Below are 23,499 nucleotides of genomic sequence, written 5' to 3' on the forward strand. Positions count from 1 at the left end.
TGATGAATTGTTAATAATATTTTTCTTCTTTAATAAGACTGATTCGTAATATTGTAATATGACTAAATTTAAAATTATCTTAAAATGATAACCAAACTGATGACCCTTTTATGACCTTAAAACTAACCTAACCTAAGTAGCACATTTTACAAACGTCAAATTTGTATATGCGGAAGAATAAAACAAATATAGTTAAAAAAACGTCTCGTTCACGATTAAAAAGAGAGTTTTCTTCAGAATAGAGTTTGTAAAATTGTTAAAATAGAGAAAAAAAAATGAAGCAAAACGAGTATGACAGTATTATAAAAACAATAAGAAATTTTCGAGGATTAACAAGAGATTGTTCAAAAATGCTCGTTCAAAAATATAGCAGGTAAGTAATGTTTTTTTTTTTTTTTAATAATATTGTGTATAATAACAAATAATGAGAAAATTGTAAAAATTTAATTAATTAAACGTTCTTTAGTGTCAATAAATATGCATTATTTAGTATTTTGGCAATTGAAGTACAACAGAGAATGAAATGTATGCACAATCGTCTTTTTGGTGGAGAAAAACATTATTACGAAAGGTTTGTTATTGATAAAATTAATTCTAGTTTATTAAATTATTCGATTTTTTAATAGAACTATCTTTCGAATCATTTTTTTAGCTTAAAAAAATACTAGAAATAATATTTGTTTATTAATTATTTATTAATTAAAGTTCTTTTTTGTCCCATTTAACAAAAAAAAATTCTTATAAATAGCAAATTTTTGAGACTAAAAATTCGCCATTTATTAGAATTTTATTAATAATTATTTAAATGTAATTTTTTATTTTATATTAATTTGTTTTTTTTTTTTTTTAATTAAATCACAGATATAAAGAGGCTCGAGCATCGAACAAACCAGAAGGAATTATTTTAAGAATGTCCCTTGAAATTAATGCACCTCCAGCATTATTGGCGCGTCATATTTTAGAGGATTACTTGACCGAGAAAGGAGAAAATAGTTAAGGATTAATTAGCAATAATTAATAAATTAATTAAAATTAAATAATAATTTAATAAAAACTATTGTTAATAAGTTTCCTTTTAAAAAATTATTTTTCTTTCAGATTCACGTCCAGCGATAGGAAAATATCTCAAAGACTCAACATTAATTGAAGATAAAGATTTGGCGTATGAAATTTTTACGGTAATAATATGAAAATTTTCAAATCATTTTCTTTTACAATTTTTCAGCTGGTTTTTGGAAATTTTTTTTTTTTTAACTATTTTATCAATTTTTTTATTTTTCAGTTATGAAATTGAAATTTTTTATTTTACAAAAAAATTAGAATATATTTGTCTAATTCAATTTATAATTAGATATCAATTTATTCAAATGTAAATGTATTTAAATTTAAATTAATTAAAAATTTCAATTTTATTAAATTTCATTCAATTAAAATTATAGTCGATTCGAAATTTCAATTTAATTTAAATTTTAATTTCAACTAATTACAATTTTCAATAAATTCTCATTTTTTATTGATCAAAACAAAATTTTGTTAATTTAAATTTTAAACAAATGGAAAATTCGATGAATCGAAACTTAAAATTCATGAAATTACAATCTATGTAAAGATTAATTAATTTATAATTTTTCAATAATGGGGAATTTCAAATTCTTCACATTATAATTGATTTATTTTAAATTATCCGAATTTTAAATTTTTCAAATTTTAATTGTTGTCTTTGTTTCAAATTATCTGATTTTCAAATTGGTTGAAATTTTAATTCTCAAATTACCAAATATATTCAAATTTTGATTTAATTCACCTTTTCATCTATTTGCAAGATGAAATTTTACTGTTGTCGCGGACAATTTAACGAAAAAAACAAAACTGAAAATTAATTAATTTTCAAATTAATTAATATTGTTTTTTTTTATAGTAATAATTTTTCAAATTTATTTACCGTTTTTATGATTCAATTAATTTGCAAATGTGAAATTTCAAAAATAATATTGAATTAATATTAACTTTTCTATTTAAATAATTCAATTGACCCAATTTTTAATTTATCAAAAAAATTTGTCAGCGATTTAAAAATTATTTCTGCTATATTTCAATATTATTTAAATTCTAAATTAGTTTGAAATATTTATTAATTAAAATTGTAATCGATCTAAAGAATTCATTCTAATTTCTATTAATCATCAATCTTAATTTCAAATTCAATTTATCCAAATGTAAATCTATTTAAATTCACCCGAAATTTTTTATTTTATTCAATTAAAATTCTTTTTAAGTTTTTTTTTTAAAAATTGTAAAAAAAGCCTTCGAATTTTATTCGAAAATTTTTTCTAGCCACCCTAAATTTCTAATAAACAAAGATTTAATAAAAAAAAAAATTTACAAAAATTTTTGAAATTAAATTAAAATGACAAAAGAAAAAATTATTTTCTAGTGTGTATTATATGACGATCAATATGGACCAGTTGCGGATTCAATTGCATTGTCAGTTGGCGAGGAATATGAAGTGAAATTACAATATTATTTAAAAGAGAAAAATATTTCATTTCGTAATGAAAATCATTTACGCTCAAGGGGCTATGATAAAACGCCAGATGTAAAACTTGAAATTCCAATAGCAATAAATGGTTATGTAATTAATTGGATTGAATCAAAGGCAAGATTTGGCAATGAGGAGGTGCATAAAAAAAATGTTAAGGAACAATTTTCAAGTTATTGGAATCGTTTTGGACAAGGTTTAGTGATTTATTGGTTTGGCTTTTTGGATAATTTAAATCAACCTAGCGAAAAACGTTTTATTATTCTCGATCATTTTCCCAATGAAATTATCCACATGAATCCAAATTCAATACAGCCTTTAGCATTTTAATGTTTTTCTAATTTTTATATTAATTAATTATTAATTATAAAGAAATAATTAGGAAACAAAATCAATTAATTTCTTTTTAAAAAAAATGTTGTAAAAAGATAATTGATTTTTTTTCCCTCTAAAATTTGTAAATAAAATTCATTTTCGAGATTTGTAAAAAAAAAGTTACGATTTTTTTGTTTTATAAAATAATAATAAATAAATAATATTTTTATATTTGAAAAGTCGTTTCTTTTTTCTAGACAAGCGATTGTCATTTAATTTTGCTTTATATATATAAGTGTAAAAATAAAAATTTAAATTAAATATTTTTGACAAAAAAAAAACAGTGTTAATTATTTAAAATATATGTAATTTTATATATTGAATTAAGAAAAATTTACCAATTTAAAAATATTCCACGTTCTATTAAAAATTTATTAAAATAATTTTTGACAATTTTTGAATATGTTTAGTTTAGAAATTTTTTAAGTTCGATGACCTCTGCCGATAACCATTATCTACTGCGCATGCGTGAAATACCAATGGTCATCAAAGATGGCGGAATGTTTGTGTTTTGCATTAAAATGTCAAAATCGTGATAATTTTATTTTCAATATGTAATAACAATTATCGTTCAATAATTAATAATTAAAAGTAAATTTTATTATTCCTCGAATGTTTAAATTTGGGAATTTTAATTCCATAAGAATCTTGTTTTTTTTTTTCTATACTCGCGAATTGCACATACGGTACAGTGAATTTGTTTTTGACGTTTCTTTATTGTAAAAAATATATATAAATTAGTTTTTATTCATTATCGAAAAGTTTTTATTGATAAATAAAATGCCAGCAGTAATTGTGGGAAATCCTCAACGCACTGAACAAATGGCAGAGGCTTTAAAAGTTCACATTCTTCGTGAAAGACAGCGTAAAAAACAAGGTAGATATATGTCAATTTTTTTTATTTTCTTTAAAAGAAAAATTGAATAGAAATAGTTTAGAATCTTTTCTTTTTTTTTTTGGTAATTTTGAGCTAATAAATATAAAAATTATAAACCACCACATATATGAATAATTAGAAAATAATCGAAATAATTTAGGTAACATAACCTCAAATATTGTTTTTTTTTATAAATTGTAATAATAAAAACCCTTGGAATTCAAAACACATGAATTTAGACGAATTTTCGTTAATGAAAAAAATGTTAATTATTACTATTGTTATTACTATATTATTATTATTATTATTATTATTATAAAAATATTTTTTATATTCCGTTAAAAATCAAAACTGGTGAATTTTTTGTCTTACGATTTTATTTTTAATTGTTAAATAATTTTTCAAAATTTGTGAAAAAATTGTTTAAAATTAAAAAACAAAATTTTTATTAATAAATAATGAGAAAAAAATGATTTTCCTTCGGTTAAAAAAAAAAAAAGAACAAGAAGCTGACGCCGAAGAGGAACGTCAACGAAAAGAAAGGGAACGTCAACAAAAACAAGATGTAATGACACTTGGTGAAACACGTGAACAAATTACAACATTGGAAAATGAATTGTCACAACTTAAAGATGAGAAACATCAATTATTTTTGCAATTGAAAAAAGTTCTCAACGAAGACGATAATAGACGGCGGCAACTTATTAAAGAAAACAAGTATTTCTTATTTTTTTTTTTTTTTTAAATAAATATAAAATATATTTAAATTTTACATATTTTAATTAGAAAAAAAGACTATTTTCGATTTTTTTTTTTTACACAAAAAATGAATTATTTAATTTTCACTATAATTCTAATTATAATATTTAAAATAAATAGAAAAAGAAAGGAAATTTATTATTTTCTTTTAATTATTGTATTTTGTAAAATAATAATAATAATTAATTTTCGTAGCGCTTGTTCGGAAATTATGCCAATAACTGGCGGTTATCGAGATCCAGGAACCGGAAGTGGAGGTGTTTGTAGAAGTCTAAGAGATCCAGTTTTTCCGGGACAAATGGTTCCGAGTCATCCACTTTATAAAATATTGAGCACATTACCAGCACAAATACCAGCGACTGTAAGTTTTTTTTTTTAAAATTTTTGGTATTTTTTTGTTTAGGGAAAAAAATATTTTTATTGATTTTATAATTATTATTTTCTTTTTAAGATGAAAAGAACACGAAGTCCATCACCACCACCACAGGCTTATGGACCATTTGTCTACACAGCAGCTCCAATTCCAAATTATAAAAATCCTCTGCCAAGTGAGAATTGCATTGTTTTTTTTTTTTTTTATTTATTTATTTAACAAATATTAGCCAATTTTTAATTAAAATCTTTTTCTTTTTATTAAAGCGAAGGAAAATCTTTTTTTGGTTTTTATTAATTTTTAAATAATTTAAATTTAGTTTTTATTAATTTAAAAATTGAAAACTAAAAAATATTAGAAAATTCGTGAAAATAGAAAAAAAAAAACCTTCGAAATTTTGATAAAACTTTCATTTCAATGAATATTAATAATAAATTTAAAAAAAATATTTATTCAATAATAATAGGAAATATTAATTTTTTTTTAGAAACAGAAGAAGCTGCCAGAAGAACGGGTGATTCACGAGCTGTTCTTTGGAATAGTAAGAAAAAATATCACATTTTTATTTAATTTTAAAAACAAATTCAAATTTGTAATTTTTTGTCGAATTAACAACAAATTTAATTTAAAAACAAAAGCATTTTTTCGCTTTTAATTAAAAATATTTTCAAAATGAAAATTTAAGGTACTTAATATTTTACTAAAATTGTTGTTTTAAATAAATATGAAATGGAAAAAATGTTTTTTTTTCTTGATTATTGAAAAAAAAATATATATATATTTAATGAAATAAACAATTAAAAATATTACAGAGAATAATCAGTATCCACCTTCGAGTTTTTATTCAACTCCAAGTGGCCAAGGTGTTTTCAGTTATTCAGCTCCCACTTCACAACCGTCCAGAGAATCAGAAGCTGGTATTTTCAAAAATTAAATAATAAATTTTTATTTCTTTATTTTATTGTTTTGTGAATAGTTTTTTTTTTTTTAATTCTTTCATAAATTTGTTAAAAATAATAATATTTTCTTTACTATTTTACTTATTTTGTTAATTAGTTTAAATACTTTTTTTTTCAAAAATTTACTAATTCAATATTATATAATATTTTCCTTTTTTTTACAATTTTACTAGAAAATTCTTTCGACATAATTTAAAAAAGAAAAATTAAATTTTAAATAAATAATTATAAAAATATAATGAATTTTTTTTCCTACATTTTAGAATATATCACACTGCAGTCAATTATGCAGGACAAATTTTATCCAAGACCAACGAGTCACGTGACAGTTCACGGTGGAGCGATTCCAATTCAACAACCGCCACAGGTTTTTATTTCACTATATTTATTCCTTTATTTGTAAAAAAAATATTCAATTTCACGAAAGTAAAATGAAATATCAGATTTTAATGTTAATTGCAAGAAGGAAAATTCGGTTAAAATTTAATAGAAATAAAAAAATTAAATATAGGAATTTTTTTTCTTTTTAATTAGGGTGCAAAAACCGGTGGAATTACTTCCGGTTATCCGGTGAGAGCGCCACAACCGCCTCCTAGTGCTTATCAACCGCCTCCACCACCTCCTGGAACTTATGTTAGTGTTTCTGGATCAAATGTTCCGAGCAGATTACTCTACACACAACCAGGCACTCGTTATCTTCAACGTGACGTTTAAATAACAAATATATATATTCCTTATAATTAAAATTGTTTAATGAAAAAACACAAATCCACAGCAATTGTAATGTTTTATATTGTACGACAAAAAAAAAAAATTAAATAAATTTAAAAAAACAAAATAACGTAAATCAAATTTAAAAAAAAAAAAACAAACAATTCGAAACATCTTTAGAATTATTTTCTAAATTAGAAATTTTTTTGAAATTTAAATAACGACGTGGAATTTTTTATTGTCCTTTGATCCAATAAGCGATGGATTTTCTAAAATAATATTCCATTTTAAAAGAAAACAAATACACCTTTCAATTTTAAAAGAACAATTAAATTAAAAATTTATACATCATGAAAAAAAGATAAGGAAATTAAAAAAGTAATAAATTTACAAAAGTAATAAATTTTAATCACAATTTCTCCTCGTAAATTGCAATAACATATTTTTTTTTCTATAAACTAAACATAAAACAATTCAAAGTAATTCTTGAATTTCTTTCTTTCACATAGTCAAAAATAAAATCAATACAACTTCAATAACATTTTTTCAAAAAAAAAAAAAAACATGGTCGATTACAAAAAATATACTTTTTCATATCCCTTGTCAATAAACTAATAACTAATATTATAATATAATATTTTTATATAGAAAATAAGTAATTTTTAACATATTTCAATTTTTACTGAAATACTCAAATTTTTTTTTCTTTACTGTAAATTGTAAAAAAAATAGAATGATTCATTTTTAACTTTGTAAATAATACTTTTTTTTTTGGAAAATTCTAGTAAAAACAAAAATAGAATTTTTTTTACTCAATTCCCATCTTTTTTAACGCATTGTGATGTTTTTGTGAAAATAAATGAGTTCGCAATTCCATTATACCAAATATTTGCTCTAAACAAAGTAGACATTTTGTGTCAACTGTTCGTTGATTTCTCATATCACTGTAAAAAAGAATGAAAATTTTTATTAAATTTTCATTTAATCACAATAAAATCAAATTTAAAATTATACAGAGAGGCCACTAAAATTTTTTTAAAATAAAATTCGAAAGCTTTTTTTTAACAATTTTTTCAAAGTTTTAAAAAGAAATTTTAATCGAATAAAATTAAAAATTTCAGGTGAATTTAAATAGATTTACATTTGGATAAATTGAATTTTAAATTAAGATTGATGATTAATAGAAATTAGAATGAATTCTTTAGATCGATTACAATTTTAATTAATAAATATTTTAAACTAATTTAGAATTTAAATAATATTGAAATATAGCAGAAATAATTTTTAAATCGCTGACAAATTTTTTTTAATAAATTAAAACTTGGGTCAATGGAATTATTTAAATAGAAAAGATAAAAATAATTTCGTATCTAAATTAATTTCCTAAGCTGAAAACAATATTTTTTAATTGTAAATTGAATATTATTTTTGAAATCTCACATTTGCAAATTAATTGAATCATAAAAACGGTAAATTTGAGAAATTATTACTGTAAAAAAACAATATTAATTAATTTGAAAATTAATCAATTTTCAATTTTGTTTTTTTCGTTAAATTGTCCGCGACAACAGTAAAATTTCATCTTGAAAATAGATGAAAAGGTGAATTAAATCAAAATTTGAATATATTAAAATACGGATAATTTGAGAATTAAAATTTCAACCAATTTGAAAATCAGATAATTTGAAACACAGACAACAATTAAAATTTGAAAAAGTTGAAATTCGTATAATTTAAAATAAATCAATTATAATGTGAACAATTTGAAATTCCCCATTATTTAAAAATTATAAATTAATTAATCTTTACATAGATTGTAATTTCATTAATTTTAAGTTTCGATTCATCGAATTTTCCATTTGTTTAAAATTTAAATTAACAAAATTTTGTTTTGATCAATAAAAAATGAGAATTTATTGAAAATTGTAATCAGTTGAAATTTAAATTTAAATTAAATTCAAATTTCTAATCGATTACAATTTTAATTGAACTAAGAAAAAATATATATTTCTTAATAATTCTAGTATTTTGAATTTTTTTAAACCAACCTTGTTAAATAAATAAAAATTCGATTAAAAGACGAAAATATTAATTAAATTTCAAATTAACTTACGTTCTGGCGAGCTCAATTAATTCCTGTTGATTGAGGCGCAATTTTTTTGTTTCTTCATCTTCTTCAATAAGCTCAAGAGCATAATGTAAAGGATAAACAGTTTTATTGAAAAGAATTTGTTTTCCCGGTTGTAGAAAATCTGAATCGTCATAAAGTTTCCATTTATTAAAACGAAACACCTCTTCTGGTGTTTGAGATCTTCTTTTTCTATCCATTAAATCGAATAGATAATTTTTCACATGTACCTGACAATTAATTGTCTCAGACATATGTTCATTTCGATCTCCATCAATATTCAAACATAAATTCATCCAATGTCGTAATTTATTTATCTGTCAAAATAAACAATTTTTAATTAACAAATCAAAAAAAAAAAAAAAAAAAAACAATTAATAAATCAAAAATTTCAAAATTATTAAATACTAAAATTTATACAAACTATTTTATATTTAATAATTTCAAAATTTTACTATTTAAAAAAAAATTTACAAATTTCTTTGAAACTTACATCAAGTAAATCATCGTTAGTTATTTCAACGTCAAATTTAATTTCCATATCGTGCTCTGGAAATAAAGAAATTGCCGGTTCATGAGCTTCATCATTTCTTGGATATATTCCTAATCCACACAATGCACCAACATAAGAACCTTTACTTGTTGAACGTCTTAATTCCATTCGTGGACAAAATAGTATTGGTAAAATTGACGATAAACCAGGAATATTTGGCATTAATGTTGTATCACGTAAATTTAAATTTCTTCCCGAAGGACTTTCGCCAACAAAAGCGGCAACCAAAAGTCGATCATGAGGATCATTTGGTGCCGTATCCAATAGTACAGAATTTACCGAACTATGTTCAATATTTATCTATATAGAAACGAGAAAATAATAATCATTTTCTAGAATAATAATATCTATTATTAAAAACAGTATTCTTTTAATAGAAAAAAAAAGAACTGAATCGCCACAAAATTTTCATTATAAATTTTTTTTTAAATTCCCTCACATTTCCCTGATTTGTGACAATCTTGAAAAATATTATTTAACTAGCAAAATTAAACGCGCGCCAAATTGAGTATTTAATTGTTTGTTATAAAGAAATTAAAGATTAATATTATCAATAATAATTTAATTTATTAGAATATTATTACATATTAAATGATAATAATGAAAATTATATGTTTACAGGCCTCGGATTATACGACTTTTTCCGACTTTTTTTTCAAAAATACGACTTTTATCGACTTATTTTAATAAAATGCGACATTTTTTTTTTACATTTGAAAAAAAATGTAAATAAAATACATTTTTTTAGTATAAAATGTAGATCTTCTTCAGATCTTCTTCAATTCAATTATTTAACAAATTTTGAACTAAAATGATTCTCCACTAAATTAATTATTTTTAATAATTTTAATGAAATACATCACAAATTCAATTATATTAAAATTATTTTTCAATTAAAATTTTTATGAAATTTAACAATTATTTATAATTTAAAAAAAAATCACAATAAAATTGAATTATTTTTTTAAAAATTTCAATTCAAAATAAACTAAAATTCAATTATTACCCCAAATTTTAATTCAAAATCAATTAAAAATCCAATAATTATCCAAAATTTTCAATTTAAAATGAAATAAAATTCAATTATTTTCTCAAATTTCTATTCAAAATTAATTATCCAAATTTTCAATCAAAAATGAACTTAAATTAAATTATTATCCAAAATTTCAATTAAAATTCAATTATTTCCCAAAATTTTCAATTCAAAATGAACTGAAATTCAATTATTTTTAAAAATTTTAATTTAAAATCAATAAAAAATTCAATTGTTTTTTAAAATTTAAACTGAAATTAAATTATTTTAAAAAATTTTTAATTTAAAATCAATAAAAATTCAATCGTTTTTTAAAATTTAAATTGAAATTCAATTATTTTCAAAATTTTCAATTCAAAATCAACTAAAATTCAATTATTTTCCAAATTTTCAATTCAATAATTTTCGAAAATTTTTAATTCAAAATCTACTATAATTCAAAAATTTTCGAAAATTTCAATTCAAAATCAACTAAAATTCAATTATTTTCGAAATTTTCAATTCAATAATTTTCGAAAATTTTTAATTCAAAATCTACTATAATTCAATAATTTTCGAAAATTTCAATTCAAAATCAACTAAAATTCAACTAAAGTACTTACAAGTATTTTCCAAAATTTAAACTGAAATTCAATTGTTTTCCAAATTTTCAATTCAAAATCAACTAAAATTCAATTATTTTCCAAATTTTCAATTCAATAATTTTCGAAAATTTTTAATTCAAAATCTACTATAATTCAATAATTTTCGAAAATTTTAATACAAAATGAATTAAAAATCCAATAATTATAAAAAATTTTCAATTTAAAATTTAATTATTTACCAAGTTTTCAATTTAAAATGAAATAAAATTCAATTATTTTCTCAAATTTCTATTCAAAATTAATTATCCAAATTTTCAATCAAAAATGAATTTAAATATTATCCAAAATTTCAATTAAAATTCAATTATTTCCCAAAATTTTCAATTCAAAATGAACTGAAATTCAATTATTTTCCAAATTTAAAATCAAACAAAATTTCATTATTCTCAAAAATTTGAATTTAAAATTAATTTAATTTTCAATAATTTGAATTTAAAAGCTTCTAAAATTTAATTATTTCTAAAATCCTCCTGAAATTCAGATATTTTTAACTATTTTTATAATATTCTAAGAAAATTCAATTATCTAAAATCATTTTGCAATTAAAAAGATTTTTAAGTTCAATTTTTGTAATTACTGATAAATTCTTCAATTATTTTCCAAAATTTCAATTCAAAATCTTTTAAAATTCAGTTATTTTCAAAATTTAAAATTTTAAATCTTTTAAAATTCAATTATTACCCAAAATTTTCAATTCAAAATGAACTGAAATTCAATTATTTTCCAAATTTAAAATCAAATAGAATTTCATTATTCTCAAAAATTTGAATTCAAAATTAATTGAATTTTCAATAATTTGAATTTAAAAGCATCTAAAATTTAATTATTTCTAAAATTTTCCATCGAAAATTTTTTTTTTTGAAATTTAATAATTTCAATTATAACTCTAAGGAAATTTAATTATTTTTAACTATTTTAATAATATTCTTTGAAAATTCAAATATCTGAAACCATTTTTCAATTAAAAATGATTTTCAAATTATTGTAAGTATTTTGTCCGCATATTTTAATAAATTTTTAGTGAAATCATCTAAAATTTTAATTCAAAATCAATTAAAATTCAATAATTATCAAAAATTTTCAATTTAAAATTTAATTTTTATTTACCAAGTTTTCAATTTAAAATGAAATAAAAGTCGATTATTTTGTTTTTATTTTATTTTGTTTATTCTATTCAAAATTAATTATCCAAATTTTCAATCAAAAATGAACTTAAATTAAATTATTATTATCCAAAATTTCAATTAAAATTCAATTATTTCCCAAAATTTTTAATTCAAAATGAACTGAAATTCAATTATTTTCCAAATTTAAAATCAAACAAAATTTCATTATTCTCAAAAATTTCAATTCAAAATTAATTGAATTTTCAATAATTTGAATTTAAAAGCATCTAAAATTTAATTATTTCTAAAATTTTCCATCGAAAATTTTTTTTTTTGAAATTTAATAATTTCAATTATAACTCTAAGGAAATTCAATTATTTTTTAACTATTTTAATAATATTCTTTGAAAATTCAAATATCTGAAACCATTTTTCAATTAAAAATGATTTTCAAATTATTGTAAGTATTTTGTCCGCATTTTCTAATAAATTTTTAGTGAAATCATCTAAAATTTTAATTAAAAATCACTTACAAGTTTCAATTAATTTCAAAAATCTCAATTTTAAATCTTTGAAAATTCAATTAAATTTAAAAAATGTTTTCCAAAAATTGTTTTGATAAATTATTTTTATTTCTGTAAAATTTAATAATTGTTTGAAAATTAACAATATCTTTTGAAATTTAATTATTTCTAAAAATTTCAACTTTAACCCTTCGAAAAGGATTATTATTAAAAAAAAAATTTCTTATTTAAAAATCTATAAAATATTTTTATTAAAATAAAAAACAAATCCACTTTTTTTTGGAATATAAATCGACTAAAACGACTTTTTGTGTCTTTAAGTTGATTCGAGGCCTGTGTTTTTATAATTAATATTTAATAGGTATTCGTTGGCCCCTGGTACCTTGAAAATTAATTTTTAAAAATAAATTTTTTTCAAATTACTATCTTGTACGAAATTTCCTAGCGCATCTTTTTTCTCATCATAAATTTTTTATATTTCTATACAATTTTTGAATCAATATACAACTTTAAGAAAAATTTCGTTGGTAAACGTTGTGTACTTCAGCTTCGTGAATTGAATTTTCGAATTTGGAATTTTAAAGAAACTTATTCCGAAATTTGGAAACACAATTATACAACTTTGGCAAAAATGAGAAAAAGAATTTTCAAAATTTGACACGTCATAAGATTACTATTCAAAAAAACACGTGAAATCAGAAAAGGCCAATTTCAAGTTAGGACAGAACGACAGACCAAGCATTTTATTAATATATAATAATAATAATTAAAAAAATGTACCTTTTTTGAAGCTCCAGCTTTTGTTAAACTCATCAATTCAATTTCCAACGGTGAAAATGGACCGCGCAATAAAATACTTCTCGAGCAATCTTTTTCATTTGGTGGCTCAGGATAATTTTCCATTATATTACATTGATCGTACTGTTGTTCCTCATAAACATTACGTTGTGACATTTCTAAATTATCATAATTCACACGCAATTCATGATTTAAACGCGATAAATAATCCTCCTCACATGTTTCAGCATAATTATTTTCAATTAAATATTGATTAACAATTATTGGTTTAACATTATTGTCCAATGATTTTTTACAATGTAACGTCAATGAAACAACGCTATTAATAACTGAATAAATTTCACCAAATAAAAATGTTGGCCTCTTTTGATCGTGACGTAATAATTTTTCAAAATCATGTCGCGCATTCGGTGACCATTGTCCAGTTTTATTTGACATAAATGTCGGACGAATATTTGCAAGTACACATTCAAATGCCAATGCTGGTAAATCAAATTCCTTTATTAATTGCTCTTCATTTTCATTAAATGCACGCAATAAACGTAAATCTTTAACTTGTACCGAACCCATTTTACCACAATCAACATATAAAACATTAGCGGTATTTATATTTTTATAACTTTGTATTAATGCACGATGAAAGCATTTGTCTTCATTTGAAAATGGCGCAAATACAAGTGTCTCTAGACGTGGTGGTGTTTTAATTGGAAGAAGAAAATTTTTCTCATCATTATTTATCATTCTTAAAATACGATCAAGTTTACGTTGTGAATCATCGTCAATCATTTGTGCCCAAAAATGACCGGGATTTAAAATTTCTGTTATTTTCAATGGTATCATTGTAATATCCAATCCAGGTAATACTGGCCGAATGCCAAAATTTTTTTTTACACGCAACAATGACGAGGGTTTTTCATCGAGAAACGTTAAACCACGATCGTTTATTAATTTCATTTTTCTTGCCAATGTTATTGATGACTGTTCATCGAGAACTCTTACCATCATTGTTGTATTTATTTTACGTAATTTGACGGCACTGGAAAAGTTTTTTTTTGAAAATTACCAAAATTAGAGAAATTAAAATTTGAAAATAAAAAATTCAATGTTGAAATTTACAAAATTAGAACATGGAATTTTTCTTTCAATGTAAATAAATAAATATATAATTACCGATACACAGCAGGTGAGATTCTTCCCGTGACATCAGGTACTTTTTCATCACTAGTAAATCGTCTCTCTCTATTCCAAAAATGAATATAAATACGACTTGAATTATCGAATGTGACAAAAATTTTTTCAACCGACAATGGTGCACAATCGTTGAATAAATCTTGAATTCGTTTTGCATAAAGTTGACCGGGTTGATTAACTGGCCAACCTTGAAGAAACACTGTTTTCGATGGATCTAAACCCGATACTAATTTTAATGAATTTTTTCCACTTTCCTCTAATGATTTTACATTTTTGACAAAATAATTTGGATAAAATGCACCGGCAATTATTATTTTTTGTACCAATGCACGTTCATTGTCATCCCAAAAAACACGTTTCTCACCAACGCTCTCAACAATTCCCATATTCTTTAAACGTGATGATAATTCCTTTGTAAAATGATTAATTTCATATAATACACGCACTTGTATGAAATGACGTTGTGCCCATTTTTTTTCCATTGCCTTATTTGATAAACGATTATTTACTTTTTCCGATTGCCAAAGCTGTCGTCAAAAAATAGAAAAAAAAAAAAAATTTTAATAAAATAACTTTCAATAAATTAAATTTCTTTTTCAAATTTTAATCCAAAAAAAATTTCCTAAAATTCGTTTAAAAAAAAAAAAAAAAACTTGATAAAAGTTAATGAAAATAATTAATTTAACAAATTGTTAGAATTTTAGAAATAATTGAAATTTGGAAAAGTAGTTAAAGAATTTTTTAAAATAATTGAAAATTGAAGATTTTTTTTTACTGAAATTTTTGTAAATATTTAGAAAAAAATTTAATTGAATATTGTTTAAAATAATTGAAATTTTAAAAAATTGATTAACAACTTTAAAATTAATTAAATTTATTATTATTATTATAAAGAAGTTTTAATTGAAAAATATTTTAAATATAATTAAATTTTTGAAAATAATTTAACTAATTGTAAAATTCTTAGAAATAATTGAATTTTAGAACAAGTAATAATTTTTGAAAACAATTGAATTTGAAGATTTTTCTTTTATTGAAATTTTTCTAAATTTATTTTGTTCAAAAATTATCAATGAATTTGAAAACGTAATTTGAATTTTAGAAAATTTTTAATTGAATTTTGTTTAAAATAATTAAATTTTTAAAAAATTCCATTAACATCATTAAAAATAATTAATTTAGATAAAAATTTTAAAAAAACAATTTTAGAAATAATTGAATTTCAGGAGATTAAAATTTAAATTTTTGTAAATTTGTATTCAAAATTATTTACATCTTTCAAAAAGTAATTAAATTATGTATCTAAATAAATAAATAAATTATAGAGAATTTAAAATTGAAAAATATTTTAAGTAATTGAATTTTTGAAGATTTTTTTTTTTTTAATGAAAATGTTCGTAAATTTAGTTCAAAATTATCCACAAATTTCATAATTTTTAATCAAAAAAGAAATTAAAGTTACTGAAAAATAATTGTAAGAATTTTAGAAATAATTGAATTTTGAATATTTTTTTTTTGATTGGATTTTTTGTTAAATTGATTATAAGAAAACTTATTAATTGAATATTGTTTAAAATAATAAAATTTTTGAAAAATCTTGATTAACATCATAAAAAATAATTAATTTAGATGAGAATTTTAAAAAACAATTTTAAAAATAATTGAATTTCTGAAGATTATAATTTAAATTATAGAAAATTTTTAATTAAAAAATGTTTAAGTAATTACATTTTTGAAAAAAGAAATTATTAAAAATAATTAATTAAGACAAGAATTTTAAAAAACAATTCTAGAAATAATTGAATTTCAGGAGATTAAAATTTAAATTTTTGTAAATTTGTATTCAAAATTATTTACATCTTTCAAAAAGTAATTAAATTATGTATCTAAATAAATAAATAAATTATAGAGAATTTAAAATTGAAAAATATTTTAAATAATTGAATTTTTGAAGATTTTTTTTTTTTTAATGAAAATGTTCGTAAATTTAGTTCAAAATTATCCACAAATTTCATAATTTTTAATCAAAAAAGAAATCTTCAAAATTCAATTATATTTGTAAAATTTGATTAAAGTTACATGAAAAATAATTGTAAGAATTTTAGAAATAATTGAATTTTGAATATTTTTTTTTTTTGATTGGAATTTTTGTTAAATTGATTATTAGAAAACTTATTAATAGAATATTGTTTAAAATAATAGAATTTTTGGAAAATCTTGATTAACATCATTAAAAAAAAATTCATTTAGATAAGAATTTTAAAAAAACAATTTTAAAAATAATTGAATTTCTAAAGATTATAATTTAAATAGAAAATTTTTAATTGAAAAATTTTTAAGTAATTAAATTTTTGAAAAAAAGAAATTATTAAAAAATAATTAATTTAGCTAAGAATTTTAGAAAACAATTTTAGAAATTTTAAATAAATTTTAGATAATTTTTTAATAAAATTCCATAAATTTTTCCTAATTTCCCCTAACAAATGTCAATCCTGATAATATATAATGTATTATATAATAAATAAAATAAAATGAAAAAAAAAACTTTAAAAAAATCTAACAAAAATAGTAAACAAAAAAAACAAGAAAAAAAAAATTTTACCTTGTAAGCGTTAAGTGATGCAATACAATCGCTACATGAAGTATCGGCCCAATCAATTTTTGTATTATATGCCTCGAGTTTTTTTTGAAATGGATTACTGAATAAATTTTTAGTTGCCATTGTTGCGCCCATAATAATTGCATCATGTAAAATACTAAAAACATGACCAAGTGCAATTAATTTTGATATTCTAATATCAACTGGTAAATTTGCCATTATTCTACCAAGATCCGTTAATTCACCATCGCTTTCGCTAAAATTCTCATCAATATTATATAAAGCGCCAACTTCTTTTAATAATTTTATTGTACGTTTTAAATTTGATAAATCAGGTGGATCCATTGAAAGTGCCAATAATTCTTTTGGTTCGCCCATATCTAAAAGTTTTGCATTCAAAACAAGTGTCTCGAGTGGTGCACGCAACATTTCTGGATCACTGTCTTTGGAAAATTCCTTAAAAAAAAAAATATATATATTTTTACGAATTTTTTAAATCATTGTTTCACAAAAAAGTTTTCTTAAACATTCATTTTAATAAATAAATAATTTAAAAAGAAAGAAAATAAAGAGATTTTTTTGTAAATTAAGGAAATTAAATGAATTACCTCGTAGAATAATTTTGGAACTAATCGATAAACACGACCGGCCATCACTCGACCAGTTCGTCCCGCTCTTTGATCACAATTTGCTTTACTTGCCCAAACAAGTTCCAGTGATTGAAAATTTGTTATTGAATTCATTACGAGTTGTTTCGTGAGACAAAAGTCAATTACTGTACCAAAAGAACAATATTATTTAATTTAAAAAAGCATCAACTTTCAGTTTTTTTTTGTCAGGGATTCTTTTTTCTTAAAAATAGATTCGAATTAAATTATTTGTATAAATTAAAATTCAGATAATTTGAAATTACGAGGACAATTTGAAATTCCTATAATTTAAAAATTAATTAATCTTTAAATAGATTGTAATTATTGGAAATATTTGATTTCATTTGTAAAAAATAGAAACAGAAATTCTGTTAAAAAAGAAAAACTACATACCATATTTAACATCAGGTACAGTGATACTACTCTCGGAAATATTTGTCGAGAGTATAATACGTCGATATCCTTTTGGTGGATTTTTAAAAATATTTTCCTGTTCATCTCTTGTTATTGACGAATGCATAACAACAATATCCCATTTCATTTCTTGTTGATTTGGCGCCTTTAACATATCGTGCATTTCTTCAATTTCATAAATACCCGGTAAAAAAACAAGAACAACATGACGCTTATAAGAATTATCATCCTCATCATCATCCTCCTCATCTTTCTCATCACCAGAAACATATTCCTGACTATCCTTATCAATTGTATCAAAGACAATTATTAATTTCGTACAAAATTGCATCATTTCCTTTGTTATTCGCGGTTCATCCATTGATACTTCAGGTAACTAAAATCAATTTCCAAAAATTTATAATCAATAAATTAACATAAGTTAAAAGAAAAAAATTTTGAAAAGAAAGAAAGAAAAAAATCTATTTACTGGAGCAATTGATCCCATTTGACAAAGATAGAAAATATTCACATCATAACGATTACGTTTTATAATATCGACAATTGGTGCATCGGCCAATTTATTCATAACTGGACTTTGAAAATATGATGCAAATTTATCAACATCAATTGTCGCTGACATTAAAATAACTTTTACTTGACGTGAATTTGTTCGCAATAATTTACGAACAACAAGTAAAAGAAAATCCATTTCTTGACTACGTTCATGAACCTCATCGAGAATAACGTGTGTATAGTCGAGCATTGTTTTTGAATTTATTAATTTACGCAATAGTACACCAGTTGTACAATATGTTAATCTTGTATCTTGTGATATTGTTGCGTACATTCCAACTTGAAAACCAACCAATGAACCAATTGGCCAATCTCTTTCTTTGCTTACTCGATTTGCAATACTTATTGCTGCAATTCTTCTTGGTTGTGTTACTAAAAATTGGAAAAAGGTATTTTTAAAAAAAAAATTTGTATTTAGAATTTTACAAAGTAAACTTTATAATGAATCGAATATATTCGTATCGAACAATTTAAATTCTAATTTAAGATAAATTGTCGAACTTTTATTACACAGTAGATATTCTAGTTCATTGTATTTTTATTTAACAGAATTTATATTTAGCAAAATATTTATAGAAAAGAAATTTTTATTTAAAACATTTGTTCTTTTATCGAAATATTTAAACTTAACAATATTTTCATTACACTGAATTTCCATTTAATTAAATTTATGTACAACATTTTTATTAACGAGAATTATTAATTTTAATTATAATTTTCATTTCTCGTTTAATTATTATTATTATTATTATTATTATTATCATCAGGGTTACCACAAAAATTTGATTTTGTTTTTTTCCTGATTTTCAGTTAAAATTTTAATGTTTTGCCTGACTTTGATGAAAAAATTTCAAGAAGTTTTTAATTATAAGAAATTAATAAATTAATTTTTAGAAGGAAAAAATTTCAATTAAAATTTTTTGTAACATTTTTATAGGCCTCAGATCAACTTTAAGCCACAAAAAAAGTTGTTTTAATCAATTTGGATTACAAGAAAAGTCGAAAAAGTCGATTTTATTAAAATGTTATTGACTAAAAATAACTTAGTGAAATTTTTTTTAGAAATAATTGAATTTCTGTAGATTATAAATTAAATTTTTTTTTTTTGTAAATTTCTATTGAAAATTATTTACATCTTTCAAAAAGTAATTAAATTATAAAGAATTTTTCATTGAAAAATGTTTTAAAAAAATGAATTTTTAAAAAACTTGATAAAAGTTAATGAAAATAATTAATTTAATTGTAAGAATTTTAGAAATTATTTAATTTTTGAAGAGTTACAGTTAAGATTTTTAAAAATAATTGAAAATTGAATTTTTTTTTTTACTGAAATTTTTGTAAATATTTAGAAAAAAATTTAATTGAATATTGTTTAAAATAATTGAAATTTTGAAAAATTGATTAACAGCCTTGAAATTAATTAAATTTATTATTATTATTATAAAGAAGTTTTAATTGAAAAATATTTTAAATATAATTAAATTTTTGAAAATAATTTAACTAATTCTAAATTTTTTTTAAATAATTGAATTTTTGAAGATTTTTTAAATGAAATATTCGTAAATTTAATTTGTTCAAAATTATCCACGAATTTCATAATTTTTAATCAAAAAAGAAAGTAAAGTTACTGAAAAATAATTGTAAGAATTTTAGAAATAATTGAATTTCAGGAGATTAAAATTTAAATTTTTGTAAATTTGTATTCAAAATTATTTACATCTTTCAAAAAGTAATTAAATTATCTATCTAAATAAATAAATAAATTATAGAGAATTTAAAATAATTGAATTTTTGAAGATTCTTTTTTTTTTAATGAAAATCTTCGTAAATTTAATTTGTTCAAAATTATCCACGAATTTTATAATTTTTAATCAAAAAAGAAATCTTCAAAATTCAATTAAATTTCTAAAATTTGATTAAAGTTACTGAAAAATAATTAATTTAACTAATTGTAAGAATTTTAGAAATAATTGATTTTTTCCCTAACTCGCGGCAACCCTGATTATTTATCAAAAAAAAAAAAAAATTGTAATAAACTATTAACAAAACCAAAAAACTATAATGCATATAAATAAATAAAATTTAGGAGAATGTGAAGGACAAATTAAAAAAGATTAATAAAAAAACATTACAATTTTAGAAAATAAATAGAAAATAAAAATATTAAGGAATTATAATGTTGAAGGAAAGAAAAATAAAATAAAAAATGGAGAATTTTAGAAATTCATAACATAAAATATTTTTTTTTTGGAAAAATTAAAAATTCAAATAACTTGAAACTAAAATTGATTAATTTTTAGATATAGATTAAAATTTCACTAATTCAACTATTTCTCCATATTTCTAGTATAAAAATAACAAATTAGGAATTGTATGATCAATGTTTTGAAATTAAAAATAAAAAAAAAAAAAAAAAAAAAAAAAAGAACTCACCAATTATATTGCATGGAACTTTTTTTCGAAAACTATTATCTAATAAAAATTGTGGAACTTGTGTTGTTTTTCCACATCCAGTTGGTCCTTGTATTATCACTACGGCATTTGTTTCAATCATTGAAATAATTTTATCCTGCATCGACGATATTGTGAGACTTTCATTTTTACGATAAGCAAAATTATAGGTTTTATAAATTTTCGTTAATTCTTCATTTTGAATTTCTTGCATTACTGGCAATGTACCACGTGAAACTTCATCAAAATTTTTCGTTTTATCTTGACTATCAAAAAAGCTTGCCTCCTGAAAAATTCATTTAAATTAAAAAATTGAAATCATAATTTGAAAAAAAATTCATTAAAAGAGATAAATAATACTATAACGAAAATAAAAAAGAAAATTGTACTTTAAATACAAAAAAAATTTCAAAATTTAAAAACCTGTAAAATTATTTAGAAATTAACCATTTTTTTTTTGTAAATTAATTTTTATTAAAAATTATATTTATTACTAGATTAAAATTTTTTTTTTATTAAGTTATTAAATTCTTTATTATAGAAGTTAAATTAATTAATTTTTAATTTTTTTTTGTATAAAAATTGTATTGAATATTAGAAAAATAAAATTACCTCAAGCATTCTTCGTTCTTCTGCTTTTACATATTCTTCGGCATATTCTTTTCTTTCATGAATTTGACGAGGATTTGTTATTTCTAATTCTCGATCGATAGCATCCATATTTGTTGGAACATATTTTTGACTTGTTCGAGGTTCCATGTAAACTCGTTTAAAAGACGTATTTGGTTTAAACAGATCGAGGGGATCCATTTTTTTTTTTTTAATCTTTCGATATATGAGAAAAAAGAAAATTTTGATAAATTTAAAGTTGAGTGAAATTTTAAACAAACATTTTTGTATAAATTATATTTGTAATATATTTTCAAAATATTAAACTATAATAATAATAACAATAAAAAAAAGATCAAATAAAATAATAAATATTTTTTATCGCAAAAAATTTTGTTTTTCAATAAAAAAAAAAATAAATAATTTCACTCGAATTTCGAGGAATAGAATATTTTATCACAATTTAATTTGTAAAAAAAAATTAAAAAATAAAATTTACATGTAAAAAAATTGATAACTTTAAATTTGCAAAATTGAAATTTTAGGTTATGTTCGGAATAAAATCCTAGCAAATAAACTGGAAAATAGTTTATAATAATAAAGAATTATAATTTTTTTTTTCTGAAAATCAAATACTAATTGGAAAAAGTAATTTATATTTTAAATGACAAAAATTAAAAAAAAAACAGTGTAAAATACGAATGCGAAAATGATACTAAAGTTTCAAAGAAATAAAAAGGCGATTTAGTCTTAAAAAATAAATTATTCTTAACAGATCATTTTGTTGATATTGTAAGAATAGAAAATTACAACAATACCCGAGCAATAACACACTACTATCGGTTGAATTAGAAAAATTTGTCAGCACATGGTCAACAAAAATGAGATGAAAAATTCAATTTTACAAAATGAAATAAAAGAAGTACTTACTTTTTTTTTTTTTGGTCTTCGAAGAGATTATAGTACAATTATTCCTTACAGATCATTTTTTTACACTAATTCACATTAAAAACAACTGTTAAACTTTAACAAAAACCACTGTAAACTCTATTCTGCCGGCACCATGCACCAAACAAAAGAAGATTGAAAATTCAATTGCAAATGGCGTATACCATGAAGTTGGCGATATAAAAAATTTGTTCGATCTAACTTTGAATTTCGATATTTCATGCAATAAATATTGAAATAATTCCCAATTCTTTTGGAAAAAATTCAAATTTACATTAAATTTCATCTTAATTTACCAAAAAAATTTGTTAAATTGGTAAATTTAATGCACTGTATATTCAAATGATTGAAATTTGTCCAATTTTTGGAAAACTTGTAAATTATAAAAGTCACGTGACACGTTATTTGCCGCCAAAACTCAATAGATTCCAAATTTAAAAATATGAAAACAAAATCAATGAATCTATTTAAAATGAAAATTATTTGCGTAAAATAAGAATCACATTTTTTCTAGCTCTTTATTCTTTTTGTAAACAAATAACATTTTTCTTATGATAATATTTAATTATTACAAATAATTTAATTACTGTGAAAATTTGGAGATTTAAAACAAAATGACAAATTTATTTATTTATTTATTGAAAATATACGGGCAAAGCCCATTCGTACAGAGTAATATAAAGATTATTTATTTAATTATAAA

General features: G+C 20.8%; 3 protein-coding genes across 3 annotated transcripts; 2 read left to right on the forward strand and 1 right to left on the reverse strand.

Moving 5' to 3' along the window:
* The first annotated feature begins 156 nt into the window (after positions 1 to 156).
* LOC127281368 (CDAN1-interacting nuclease 1) lies at positions 157 to 3,195 on the forward strand. Its single transcript, XM_051305053.1, has 5 exons — positions 157 to 373; positions 467 to 571; positions 862 to 992; positions 1,099 to 1,178; positions 2,435 to 3,195. The coding sequence occupies exons 1-5, from the start codon at positions 276 to 278 to the stop codon at positions 2,867 to 2,869; spliced, it is 849 nt and encodes a 282-aa protein (XP_051161010.1). The 5' UTR covers positions 157 to 275; the 3' UTR covers positions 2,870 to 3,195.
* Positions 3,196 to 3,391: 196 nt separating this feature from the next.
* On the forward strand, positions 3,392 to 6,711 carry LOC127281264 (G protein pathway suppressor 2). Its single transcript, XM_051304885.1, has 8 exons — positions 3,392 to 3,791; positions 4,292 to 4,508; positions 4,746 to 4,911; positions 5,002 to 5,098; positions 5,411 to 5,464; positions 5,736 to 5,840; positions 6,146 to 6,249; positions 6,417 to 6,711. The coding sequence occupies exons 1-8, from the start codon at positions 3,695 to 3,697 to the stop codon at positions 6,594 to 6,596; spliced, it is 1,020 nt and encodes a 339-aa protein (XP_051160842.1). The 5' UTR covers positions 3,392 to 3,694; the 3' UTR covers positions 6,597 to 6,711.
* A 679-nt stretch (positions 6,712 to 7,390) lies between these two features.
* LOC127281260 (probable ATP-dependent RNA helicase spindle-E) lies at positions 7,391 to 22,928 on the reverse strand. The gene is made up of 12 exons (XM_051304881.1): positions 22,779 to 22,928; positions 21,852 to 22,064; positions 21,222 to 21,525; positions 18,703 to 19,160; positions 18,213 to 18,609; positions 17,778 to 17,944; positions 17,173 to 17,625; positions 14,550 to 15,097; positions 13,362 to 14,415; positions 9,215 to 9,574; positions 8,707 to 9,038; positions 7,391 to 7,537 (listed from the first exon to the last, which is right to left on the reverse strand). The coding sequence occupies exons 2-12, from the start codon at positions 22,047 to 22,049 to the stop codon at positions 7,402 to 7,404; spliced, it is 4,407 nt and encodes a 1,468-aa protein (XP_051160838.1). The 5' UTR covers positions 22,050 to 22,064; positions 22,779 to 22,928; the 3' UTR covers positions 7,391 to 7,401.
* Between the last annotated feature and the right edge of the window lie 571 nt (positions 22,929 to 23,499).

This window comes from Leptopilina boulardi, unplaced genomic scaffold (assembly GCF_019393585.1).
Source record: "Leptopilina boulardi isolate dan_hultmark-lab unplaced genomic scaffold, ZJU_Lbou_2.1 LbouV2_266, whole genome shotgun sequence".
NCBI lineage: Eukaryota > Metazoa > Arthropoda > Insecta > Hymenoptera > Figitidae > Leptopilina > Leptopilina boulardi.